The 13,964-nt window shown below is 45.3% G+C and overlaps 1 protein-coding gene across 2 annotated transcripts in view; it reads left to right on the forward strand.

Moving 5' to 3' along the window:
• SAMD7 (sterile alpha motif domain containing 7) overlaps nt 1–13,964 on the forward strand; it is a 219,440-nt gene that overhangs the window by 177,657 nt on the left and 27,819 nt on the right. For both annotated transcript variants that reach the window (XM_069618538.1, XM_069618539.1), the window contains exon 8: nt 11,910–12,020. In XM_069618538.1, the coding sequence (XP_069474639.1) occupies nt 11,910–12,020 (111 nt within the window). The remainder of the gene's footprint in view (nt 1–11,909; nt 12,021–13,964) is intronic.

Raw genomic sequence — 13,964 nt, forward strand, 5'->3', positions numbered from 1 at the left:
TCTGCCGAAGATGCCAACTATCGTTATGACTGAAAGGTTTCAAAAGTGTGATTAACGTAAGCATTGTGTTCTGTTTCCCAGGTATGGCATTCTTAGTCGACTGCCGATTTGGGTCAAGTTTACCAAAACTTGTGAAACTCTCTTCAAGTATTGTGCACAGAAACGGGACACACGCGAGGTGAGCCAGGCACCTTAAGCAATTCTTACTTTTCTGCCTTGCTCATCAGTGCAAGAAGCAGCTGCACAGTGGATGGCCGAAAAGCAGACCCAATGAAATTGCATCAGCAGCATTCCCTCAGCCAATAGCCTCTAGGGGGCGTGTCTGAAATTGGCATCCCAAACTGTGTTGTGTTGTCAGCTTTTTCTTTGCCACTCTGATCCATGCATTGATTGCCTCTGTTTTGCATCTCGGGGACCCCTGCCTATAACACTGCCGAGTCCTAGTTAATACGGACCGTCTTTTAATGTAGAGGGGCTGTGAAAGATAATAGTAAAAATAATGAACCCTAGGAATTTAACATCTACATCAACTACCTCTGTCAAAAGGTTTAATATCCTTATTTTTTTTTTTTTGGTCAAGATTTGTATGGCCTCGGAATGTCCCTCAAACTATTCATAATTGAAACATAACTACTTAATTTAATTTAGTAACCCCCCAAAGAAGCAGATACTTCGTTCATTTGCCAACAAAAACACCTATGTGACATTAACTCTGTGTGCCTATGGATTGTGTATGAAAGAGCTGTTGGGCAAATATCGAGGACATTTAAGGCATAATGGCTCATATACTTGGAAATCAAAATAAGGATTTAATACCCAACCTACCCCCACTCTCTCTTCCCCCACTCTCCCTACCCCACCCACCCACCTCTCGCTACAACCCACCCATCCCCCACTCGCTACCCTCTCTGATCCTTCCTCTCACACTCTCCCTTTATTTCTTACCCTGTGACTTTCAACCTTTCTCGCTCATATGTACTCTTGCTCATCATCGATGGCTCCCTCTCTCAATTGTTTCTCCCATGCCCTATTCTCCTTCCTTCTCATTCTCTTGCGCACCCGCGCCACTTAGCAGACCCTCCTTTGAAACTTTGCACTCTCCTCCTTGCACCCTGGGGCCTATAAATGCAAAATGCAAAGAACAGCAGTAAACATCATAACTATTGGTATTGCCAATAGTTGTTGTCAATTGAATTGAGAAAGTCAACAGTAGAGCAACCTATTGACATTGTTGCATTAAGCTGTAGTTTTCTCAATGAATGTTGAACCCATTGCAACAATCTGTTCAATGACTGATGCAACTGTTCGGTCTATGGGAAAGACAGGTAGAAAAAGATGCCCATGGTAAGTTAAACACAGAAGGGGGACCCAGGGTCATCTAGAGAAAGAGCGCTCTGCAGGAGCACACAGCTGATGGGCCAAGCAAAGGAATGGGTACGTCTACAACCGTTTAAGAATCCATAGGAGTAAGTACTAATGTCTGTATACCTGCTCTGGCCAAAGTAAATAGGAACCATGATCACTGCATATTCTATAATCTTCATTCTGATAATGGCTTGTGCATTCTTGATAATAATAATGATGTCGATAATTATACATAGGTTACATGAAAACAATCTTTGAAAATGAATAGTTGTTTAGAATATTCTAGTCAAACCACTATTAAAACATGCTGTTATTAAATCTGTTGGAATTCAAGATAACTGAGTGGGTTTAGGTACATACACTCATTTCTGAAACACTAACCACCTAGAACAAAAACATCTCCCACTTCTGTCCTCCTGCAGCCTCTAAAATTGGGTAGCATATATTCTTTGCGGTGGACGGGGGCCTGGGCATGTGATAAAGGCAATCAGGGTCATTACAACTTTGCTGGTGCAGAATTACTGTGCCGGTATTACTGTATACTGGCACATTTCCACACCAGCAAAGTACAGGTTTGCCGGTGGGCTGTAGGAATTACCTCCAGCTAAAAGCTGGAGGTAATTCCAACACCCTACTGGCAGAAATAGCCTGTATTACCGGCACCAGTTTTACCGATGCTGATAATACAGGCAAATCCCCACATGGAGTCATTTGGGACTCCATGAATGGGGATTTACACTGGCACACCGGCACTCGAAATCCGGCTGTAATTCCGCCGGACCGAGTGCCAAAAATGGTGTTACCATTTGCCGGTATCCTGATGGGTGTACCACCAGGATACCGGTATGGTCGTAATGACCCAGAATAAACCATATCATTGAGCTGAGAATGGGCTGTCGATCCTACCCTAGAGCCCGCTCCTGAGTCACATTGTTTCTATATGTGAAGGTTTCTGGGACCTGAGAATCTCCTGAGGGTTCCAGGCAGTGTGCCACTCTGATGGGGACTATACTGCTGCTTGTTGTCCTGGTAGTCAGCCCATGTGGGGCTGGGGTCCAGAGATTGGATGTAGACGGGCAGCTTCCTCTGTACTGGAGCAAATGCCTGCAAGGAGTTGTTCCTAACTGGAAGCACGGAAAGATGCGCGTTCTTGTGGTCTACACCTGGAGTTGTGGGACTCCTCATTTGGTCCATCTCTTCTAAGGTGCCTGATTATCCTCCCAGATCACCTTGTGTGGTCGACCCTCACCTGCAAGGACCCACCCAGTAACCATCATAACCCTCCCTGAGAGTACCACTAGCGGGCTAGCTCCTAGAATTCCAGTGGCCATTTGCATGCAAAGGTGCCCCTCGTCTTTTCCTGCAGTGTCCCTGGGATCCACAGACTGCTATTGTCCATTTGTGACATGGAGTCTTTTTTCGAGTGGGGCCAGACAATATCCCAACCCCTCCCACAGACTCCTCGAGGCCCTGCAGAATAGCTGATTGTCCTGAATGCTGACCGGCCAGCACAAACCTTCTCCTGTGCCCGCAGTGTTGCTGAAATCACTCCTGTCCCGGGTAAAACATCAGGAATGCGTGGACTTTTCAGAGTTGTCAGCTACAACACACCCTGGGAGTGCTGGGCATAGCATAGCATGACCTCAACAGCTCACCCTAAATTTCAGCCTCTTGGCATGGCTTCTGAAGAGCAGGTGGGCAGTGCCTCCGGATTTTGCCCAGCCCATGCTCGCAGTCAACCAGGCTTGGACTGGCATATAGGACAACAGATCAATGCCCGCACCAAAAATCTAAAATGCTAGGGTGGGCCAGTTTGATAAGTTACTTTACCATGCAGCTAGTAGTTTTGACCAGTGTTAACAAATGAATATTCTTTAAAATGCACAATTTACATCACATTTCATCAAAGAGCTCCCCCTTCTGTACTACTCAAACAGGCTGTCACAAAAGGAATGAAGTGCAGAGACAGCGTTATGCCCCAGTCCGACCCTGCAGTCTACTTCACAATCCCCACTTTGTTCTTCATCCTCCGGCCTAACTGAGATTCTTACACAAAGGAGGCAGCCCTCGGCTCTGCCAACCACAAACCTGACAACCTGGTATACAAGGTAGGCACTCTCCAGGCATGTCTAGATTAGGAGAGTGGATGGATTTCTGAGGCAGAGGGTAACCTTGGCATACTTGAAGATAGAGGGAACGCAACACAGACCAGATTGGAGAAGATGAAACATGACATTAAGGGTGTCCAATCTAAGAAACAGATTTTGGAAGCCTGGTTATATTAGAAAAACATCTGTGTCCTTGGGATACCAAAGTCTACTCCAATTACAAATATGGAGTGCCTCATGGATTCATGGAGACATTCTTTAAGAAATTGCCTTAGGGCCCTGTGTCATCATCCCAGTTCTTTGTCAAGGGAGGCCACGAGTTTCTCTGCGCGTCAAACCAGGTTTGGTCTCTTTGTTCATTTCGCCTTTGGTGGGGTTTCTGAGAGAAACCCACCTCTGGCGCCCGAGTATCTGGGGTAGGCAGGAAGTGAGGGAGTTGCCCGAAACTCCCTGTGCTTAGTCTCCCAGGAGACACAAATGCACTCTGTGGTGATTGGCTGGCTGACTGTCCGGCAAGGACAGCCACCCTGTTGGGTGAGTGACAGCTAGGCTGGAATGAATGGGAGAGAACTGAATAAAAGGCAAGTCTTTTGGCTTGGAAGGCAGAGTCTACCACTGGACGAAGGAACTAAAGAAAAGCTTGAAGAGGACGCCTGCTGCAACTCCTGGACCGTTGGTTTGCCCGGTGAAGCCCTGCTGCAGTGACTACTTGCCAAGTTCGCATCGACAAAGAAGCCCTGCAAGGACGACTTCTCCCTTTGAGTTGGTGGGACCAATCAACTCCCAAGTAAGCCACCTGGACACCCATCTCGGACCTGTTTGAATTTCCTCAGAGTTGCTGCAGGAAACCGTATAGCCAGGGAGAGGGACACCAGATTGAGTGTGTTGCTTGTAAGCTGGCCTAAAGCTTTTGGAAGATCCTCTGGACTCCCACGAAGCAGGACTGACCAAGCCTGACCCCCCTCAGTTGAGTATGGGCCCTCAGATGTGAGGAAAGTCCACCTTGACAGCCAGGAACCGCACTTATTGCTATTTGCTGTTCCACAAGGAGCTGAAACGCGAAACAGCCACTGAAAGTAAAGTTTGCCGGTTGCCAGTTTTGACAGTACTGGTGTAGTGCAGGAGTCCCCGACGTCCTCCCTCTCGTCCCCACGACTGAGGCTCAGGAACAGCGAGATCTGCAGAACTGCACAGGAACAGAAGTCTTCAGCTGCATCTTTTCTGCTTTACCAAGGTACTGTAAAACAAGTCTAAGAGAACTTACCTCTTACTGTGGAAGTGCTTGTAACTTCTACAACTCACAAGTCTAATCAGCTTGTGGCCCTACATTTGATTCTTCTTTTTGTCAAAGACTCCTAAGAACTTGTGCAAAGACTTTTCCATTTGCTTACCTGAAGTGCTGCTTCCTATACAAAGACTTTCGCCCATTGACTTTGGCTTGCCTATTTGAATTGAATTACTCTTCTAAGTGCTATCTGAAAGTATTTGCCCTGCTTATGAATATTTGTAATTTCTTGTGTTCTAATAACCTTTGCCTTTTACCAACTTTTTAAGAGTGTTCTGAATGCCAACAGTAAGATATTCATGTCCCCAGCACCCTTGTTACTGAAGTCACCTGTGGGTGGAGGTTGTGTCTGTGAGCCATCCCAAAAGGGTCTTTTCTGATTCAGAAACTCAGAGTGTACAATATTGAAGTATATTTGTGTGTTACTATTCTATTGCTCCCTTCTGAAGAAGGCTTTATAACTGACTGATAAATACATTATTAATTGTTTATGCAAGAAACCTTGAGTGTAAGAGTTTATTTGAATACCTGTAACTGTGAATCTTTGTGTAACTCCACTACTGCTCACATTTCCCCGCTTGAGATAAGCCTGGCTGCTCAACATGCTACCAAAAGTGCATAGTACGAGCTTATACCAAAAGTTGGCTTGCCTATACCTGTAGTCGCAGTTGTTTGTAGTATTCCCAGTGTGTACTGCATTCAAACTTTGCCTACCACTCAGGGAGATACTTTTTTAGATGCAATAATTGCTGCCATAGTACCTCACTTATCTCTTGACAGCTAATTACTGGCAATTGTAGGGATATTGATATAAACCTTGGCTACCCAGAATCCATAGATGTATCAATATATGTAGAAATAAGGAATTTCCCGATATTTTTCAAGATGCAGCTGGACAGCAGAGGGAGGATTTAGCAGTGCTGGCCATGAAACTGTTATTTGGAAGAGATCATTTTCTTGGGTTCCAGTATCTCTAGATATAACCAACCTTTTCAAGAAGATTCAAGGCTGAAAATGATCCATTGATGATTAATTCACTGGCTCCTTTCCTACAACAGTACACATTTCTGAGCACACTCTCAAACGTCTTGGTATTGTTAAAAGCAGCAAAAAATTTCCCCTAACTAAGATCTGGCATCCTGCCTCAAAGACATAGACCGCTGGATGACGAACAACTACCTTCTTCTCAATCCTGGCAAAACAAAGATTCTAATCTGCAGCAAAACTGCCCTCGTACCCCAACCCTCCCCTTGGCCGCCCTTCTTGAGACCCCCACCCAGTACATCATTCTCAGTCAAAAACTTGCGTTGCACCCTCAGCTCAGATTTAACCCTATCTCGTCACATTAATGCCAGTTCCAGATTATGCCACTTCCACCTCTGCATTCTCAAGCAGATCTTTCCTTAACTCTCTTACCCTCATAGAATCTCGGCAATCATGGCCATCATCCTATCCTGCCTAGAGTATGCCAATTCCGTCTATCTAGCGACCCCCTACCTTTCAACTCAGAAAGCTCCAATGGATCTAAAGCTTTCCCCCAGAAAACACATCTCCCCTGCTGGGCCTCTTTTAAAGCCATGTACATTACACATTGTAGCCCACAGAAGAACAGCGCTGAATTCCTCCAAAACAAATGTACATGCTACTGTCCCAACCAAATCCTAAGATCAGGTTCTGCACAACTCCTGGTGGTCCCCACTTTCAATTTCTCCAGACTAGGAGGCTCTTCCTTCTGCGTCCTAGCACCCACCCATTTGAATTCCCTAACCCTCACCTTCCAACTCACAGAACAGAACCTCTCTTTCAGGAAGGCCCTTAAAGCCTGCCTTTTCCTCCCTACGACCCGAAACCCAGCCACCACCCCTCACTCGCATGCACTGGCCAGCAGGTGTTAATCCCCCTGTGCCACTCCTTCTCCATTTAGCTACTTTTGCTTCACTTCCTTTCATCTGGGCCATACTCCTATCCTCTCATTCCTTCGCTACGCTGTGCCACTGCTCCCCCTCCATCAGAATAGCCATGATATGGTGCCCGAAGGAGACTTGGGGGCACATAGCATCGAACACTTGCAAGATCTCCCAAAGTGGGCTATTGCACCTGCCTGGATCTGAGGGTGGGCAATGTGGCGCACTTGGATGATTTCCTGAGGGCAGGCAATGTGTTGCACTTAGGTGGACCATGGGTTGCATTTGGATTGCTTAGGGGTGGGCATTGTATTTCTTTCTAATTCATTTTTGGGTGCGCATTGTCTCTGCACTTGAACCTTTTGATGGGGTTATGGTTTTCCAGTTGGACGAACTTGAGAGTGGGCAGCGTATCACAATTAGATTATCTCTGAGGATGACCAAATTATTGCACATGTATTGATTCTTGAGGGTGGGAAATGTGTTGCACCGGGATGGATTTGGGGGTTAGCAATATGTGATGCATTTGGATTGTTTAGGGGTGAGCAATGTATTACCCTTTAATGCATTTTGATGGTGGGCTCTCTTTCTGCACCTGAACTGTCTAATGCGGGTAATGTATTCCAGTTGGATGGACTTGAGAGTGGGCAGCATGTCACCCTTATATGGGGCCTCATTACAGCTTTGCCGATGTGGTAACAATGTGCAGGTAATTCCATTTACTGGCACGCTACTGCACCAGAAAAGCACAAGTTGGCTGGTGGGGTGGTCAGCACATCCTCCAGCTAAGAGCGTGAAGGTAGTTCTGGCAACATAACGCAAAAAAAGCTGGTATTACCGGCACCAGTATTACTGGAAAATCCCCCCATGGAGTCCTTTGGGACTCCATGGAATGGGGATTTACTGCCCTTAACGGCACTTGTAATCTGGCAGTAGATCCACCAGACCAAGTGCCAGTAATGGTAATTCCGTTAGTCGGTAAGCTGGCAGTATTACAGCCAGGATACCAGCAAATTCTGAATGAGGATGATGGTCTCTAGGCGATTGTAGAATGTGTTCCACTACATGTAACGCAGGATTTGGCAGAATGCTGCCTTTACGGTTAAGCAGGGTCTTGAATGTAGCCACGTAATGATAGCTGGATGCATGCAGAATGCACCCACCATAATGTATCAATTGAGATGTTTGAGAATTTGCCGAATGTACGAATCCTAGGTTATAACCAATGCATTTTTCCTCTCACACTCTGAGCTTTTGGAATTAGCTAGCGGCCACACTCCTGCATCCATCTGCTTTCACATACAACTCTAATGACACTTTGCACAACACGGCTGCCATAAGAAGATAGATACCTTTAACGACAAATAATTCGAACTGTAGCTACACACATAATTGACTATCCTCTTACACACCCCCTCCAGCCTATTTCCCTAGTTTTCCTCTCTCCATCCATCCACATGCCAATTAGACACGGGGGGCTAGCAGGGACTCGGCCAAGGCCTCATAACCTTTAATGACCATTATGCACACACTCATACTAGCACCTCCTAACTTGCCCATACTTCAAACTTATGTCCCTCTGAGGGCATTCAGCCTACAGCACGTTGGGACCATACCCATGGTGAAAGGTACTATACAAATGATGAAATTAAATTACATGAATATTTCCTCCAAGTGCATCTTACATTACCATAAAGCAGAGGTCTTCAAACGTTTTTGGCCTGGGCCCCCCTAAGCAAAATGTGGGCAGGCCGGGCCTCCCAAAAAATGCCAAATGGACAGTATGTACAAATGGCTATGAACTATTGCGCGCCGTCACCACACCCTACTCCCAGCATAGTCCCTGGGCTCCCCCACCTGCTCCCATCACAGTCGCTGGGCTTCCTCATCCCACTCCTACCCAGTCCCTGGGCTCTCCCCACCCCATCACAGACCCTGGGCTCTACCCACCCTGCTCCCACCACTATCCCAGTGCTCCCGCCCATCCTGCTCCCACCACAGGCCCTGGGCTCCCCCCACCCCGTTCCCAACATAGTCCGAGGGCCAGTGGGAGCTGGTTCATTTCTTAAGTGTAGGGGCATAAATATTTCCCACAAAAATGCCATAGCGACCGAGCGCTGTGAGGGAGCCCGAACCAATCAAGGGGGTCTCAGGGGGTTTTCCCCCTGTGAATTTCTTTTAAATAATGGGTTAAAATGTTGTATTTTAGAGCATACTTTAAAAAAATGGGTAAAAAGCCAAACAGTTTGCAATTGGCACTGGGGGGTGGGGGGGGCAAGGGGGAAAGCATGGTATTTTTGACCGGACATCTATGATAGATAACCAGTAAAAAAATTACCATCCCTGTCCCGGGTCTCCACAGCGCCTCAGAAGGAGAGCTGATTTTGCCAGATGGGTAGTGGGATTGAGCAACAAAGGCATTTCTAAAATGCCTTTGTTCTACAACCCTCCTTCCCCCCTGTATCCTCCACTCACCAAAATCAGCTCAACGGACCAAAATAAACACACACACACATTCAAACAGCAATCACTCCATCATTTATACAAGCACCCATCACCATACACTCACTCATAACACAAGCATACATGCATCCATACACACATTTAAATAAAAAAAAGAAATTAACATAAATGTACCTCCTGCAGGGGCCTGCGCGTGGGTACTGAAATGCTCCACGTTGCTATGTCTGTATGTGCGAGGAGGCGCAGGAGCTCCCCCTCGTACATACAGACATGCAGTGACCCAGCCAGCATTTCCAATGAGCTATGAAAGGCTGGCGAAGCAAAATGCCCCCAGCCTTTCATGGCTCAGTGAGCATGTGCGGCTGGGGAGCTGAACTGTCAAAGGAAACATTGTTTCCCTTTGGCAGTTCAGCCAGCCCAGGTGCACTCCCTCAGCTAGAAAAAGCAGCTGAGAGTTTCACTGGGCTGGCTCCTCGGCTCCTCCATAATGGGTGAGGGGGCCACTGGATGGATGCCCACTCGCCCATTATGGATGAGCCGCCAGGCTCAGACTGGCGTATAGGGCAATAGGGGAATGCCAGTACCAAAAATGCAAAATGCTAGTGTATGCTAGTCAAAATGGGCCACTTTTCTTTTCCAATGTGGGCCAGTTGATGAGTTACTTCACTATGCAGCTAGTAGTTTTGACCATTGTTCCTGAATAAATATTCTTTAAATATCACAATTTGCTTACATTTTTATCAAAAAACACCCCCCTTGGGTACTATTGAAACAGTCTGTGACTAAAGGAATGAATATTCATTTGCAACTGCGGGCCGCTTTTTCATTGGTGCCCGAGACAGTTTCACGGTCCAGTCCGACTATGTGAGCCGCCCCTGCCCATTTCCTCCAATCAAACAAAAATGTATATATTTTTTTTTTACACATTTCATGCTGGGCTCTCGCGCCCCGCACCCAACCCCCTCTCCCTCCGGATGCAGCCCCGCCTTCCATAGGGCGGCGCTCCCCCAGTTTGAAGACCTCTGCCATAAAGTCTTCTATACTTACGATATCACTTCCTGTAAAAGAAACACATGGAATCCTAGTAGGCAGCCAACGTGCCCAAGATGTTACATCTATGACGCAGATATTATTGGGCCCGCATTGCCTCTGAAATGGAGTATATTATTGGGAAACCATTACATTTCATATGAAACCCGAATGACATCTGGCACTACCCTCAGAGAACCACAGCAAGGGATATCTATTGTGCTGGCAAGATCTTTGATATCTGTGCTTGGATTGAGAGCCATCCAGCTATACTACATGTACGGTGGAGTATGGTAATTACACAATGAAAAAGGATATTCCCATGTCAGGTGGCAGGAATTATTAAATGTTACATCTTTGGCAACCATTTATCCACTTTCTTGTTAATTAGAGTGCTTGGACATCTTATTGGCCTTTTTTGCAGTGACATGTATTATGCCACCTGATGTGTACTGGCTTCTAACGATGAATTTCGTATGGACTGGGCTGTTCACTGGCATTATACCTTTAAAAAAGCAGTATTGTGGGGTTTGGGAAAGTGGGTCAACATTTGCCTACATACATATCACCCCTAATTGTAATGCAATTGTATCGTAGTAATGGAGGTCTCTGTACCCATTTATGTCCAAAGGAGAAAATTAGACATCCTTGTTGCATACAAATGTTCCCTTTGGGCATGAGAAACTGGGATTTCAATGATCCTAAATGCTAAATTAAGTCTCATGGAAACGCATGGGCGATGGGCACGACATGAGCCCGATTCAAGCTTGACCCACTCGCTGCAGAAAGAGAATGATTTCTCTTGTAGGCTTAATATGACTTTGCATCACCAATTGAGGATTAGTGCGTGATCTGTCATTCTGGGTTTAGAAAAGCAACTATTGAATCTGGGATGGGGAAGCATGGCGTTTTTATTAAGAGCAAATTCAATCGCAAAGTGCTTTCCTTGAAAATCTGAAGGAGAAAAAAGAAACCTCTCCTTGAAGATCATTTAACTGACTTGGGACACTTAAATGAGAGGATAAATACGTGAATCAGATAAGCTATTATCCAAGTTCCTTGACTAACATGTACAAACCATGTTAAGATACCAGTGGCGATACAGCAATAGAGCATGATATGTCTTTTAGGAAATGAACTCAGACAGCGGAGACCGACCTCCCCTGAAAGGATGCCTTGATAACTGTGTCCCAATACCACAGACCCTCCTTATTCTTCCCCCCACCTTCCGAATAGACGACCCCTAAAGCCAGCAGATGGATGGACAGTTATATGTTATGTGTTTATAAATCAAAATGGTGAGGCTATTTATTTATTTTTGCAGTTACAATACACACAGAACCCTTGGGCATGAAGGCGCTGGTTACAGAATCCAGTCAACAGAGAGGTGGATGGGGGGGATGGGTGAACAGGAGAGGGAGAAGGCGAGTCAATTGAAAATGTATGTTTTTCGTTGCTTCCTGAATGGCCAGTAGGAAGATATGATTTTGAATTGTGAATTGGTACAGGAATTCAAAGGCTGCTCAATATATATATTGTGCATACATTTTCAATCAAATAAAGTTACAAAAAATAATAAAAGGCTGATGTCATAACAAACGATGTCTTCTGTAGTAAGTTGAAATTCCACAACATACTGTTGGCCACATGTTATGATGTGACACTGCCCTGTAAGGGCGCACTGTTGCATGTTGATTCAGTGTGATTTAATTGTCTGGTTTAACCATTATTGTTGTAACAATGTTTTAAAAATAGGTATTTAAAGAGCATGCTATAGACGGAGAAACGTTGCCTTTACTCACAGAGGAACATCTGTTGGATATGATGGGGTTAAAACTGGGACCAGCACTGAAAGTGAGATCCCAGGTAGGTAATTATGTCTTTCGAGTAATCTCAAAACATGTAACATGAAAATATCTGTAATGAAAAAACAAGGTGACTTGGATAATATGTTTGTATATCCGGGAAGGTACTTCTTTGTAGTACAAGCTTACTACCCCTCTTTCACCTTTTCCAACTTGGGCTTCCTCCCTTCCTTCCTCATTGTGTACTAACTTACAATTCTTCAAACCTGCCTTGGAAAGACCTCCTAATTATGACAACACTTTAGAACAGATCCTCCTCTCTTTTGCAGAATCATGTACCACCCAACAGCACTGAAATGGACCCGTGCCATCTCAAAAACATTCTTCCTACACTGCAACACTCCCTCTTGCAGAATCATGGGTCACCCAACAGGACTGACTTTGACCCGTGCTGTCTCAAAACCTTCTTCCCACACTGCAACCCTCCTTCTCTCTATTTGTAGCACCTATTTCCCGCTTTCCAATCATCTATCTTCCTGGCGATCATTTTCTTTCTTTCAGGAGACTAACGTATGAATACCACTGGCAGGGCCTACACTGGTGATTTGTTGCAGCAAAAAAGCATTTCAACATAACATAACATTTGGCACGCTATAAAGAACAACTACCATAACATATCACATTATAGTATATTGCATTCAATCCCGCTCCATTCTGTTCCACGAAAGGGTGCCCAGTACCACCCAGGAAGCTAATCAAGAGAGAGAGGGCGTTTAAGGGCTTCACTCCTACAGATGGCCCTTCTCTAGGACCTAGGGCCTGAGCACACATGGTGGAATAAAGAGTATGTTGTATGATGCAGTTTTATTACTTACATCATTTTTATTTCTAAGCATTGCAACACGCAACAGTGTCTCAAAGCACTATGAAGCAAATGTAAGGCAGCAAACTAGAGTGCATGAACATAGGAATAAGACAAAAGAAACCCCATTTCCTCTTTGGGACATGATATCTTGCTGTGCTGTTTTACTGGGTTACAGCGCCGGATCCCGAGTTGTGATTAGGTTGTTACTCCCCATTGTGTTAAGAGTCCATAGGACTCTATGGGGCAGTATCAGCGCTATTACCGCCGGTACAAATAGCGGCCCGGTAATTGTGCCACAAATCGGCGTAAAGTGGCAAGATTTAACACCAGCTCCAAGCTGAAGGTAAATCTGCTACTCTCTGCCCAAACTCGGGATTGGGTGGAGCGGTAATGTGGCGGTAATAGCGTTACCACCGCATTTCTACTGCCCGCCCAACTCCTGATGAGGCCCCTTGTGTCCAAAATATATCTGACCCTTACAATAACATACACAATCAAAAGGTGCAAGGTAAATGTCTCTATTTTCAATTCAACAAAAGTGTGTAAAAATCCAAATGTATAATTCAATCGAAACAAACCTTGTATCCAGGGGTTATTTCCCTTCCCCTGAACTGTCTCAGGAAAACCGATGAAAATGGACTGTTCAAATAATGTTCTGTTAAAGTTAATGAAAATGTCATTTCACATAATACTTTCCTCAGGATAGCAAAGTAAATATCTTTTCCACAACACTGATTGGAATATAGCAAAAAGGTAGTCTTTTCTTCTTTACAGGATGGCAAAATGTTTAATTTCAACAACTGCTTAAAATCACAAAGTTTCTCTTTCACAAAACTGCTCCAAAATGATTTCCTGGTGTACTCTACTGCTAGGAATTTATAAACTGATTCTTTAGACATCCTGTTTTACTCCCCTGCCTGGAATGTCCCCTTTTTGGCTCTTGCAGATCCCCTGGGAGGATTTGGGTTGCTCGAATGAAGTGTAATAATTTGCGGCGGAATTGACCGTAGTCATTTTCGCTACAAATCATTTTGCACTTTTGCCAAACAAACACAAATGTGCCTTACACCCCACCTTCCATACTTGCCTGCCTGCTTGCTCGCTGCTGCTTCCCTGCCCCCGTTGCACCAGATCCGTCCC

The sequence above is a fragment of the Ambystoma mexicanum genome, chromosome 10 (genome assembly GCF_040938575.1).
Source record: "Ambystoma mexicanum isolate Mex_15411 chromosome 10, UKY_AmexF1_1, whole genome shotgun sequence".
NCBI classification, from domain to species: Eukaryota; Metazoa; Chordata; class Amphibia; order Caudata; family Ambystomatidae; genus Ambystoma; species Ambystoma mexicanum.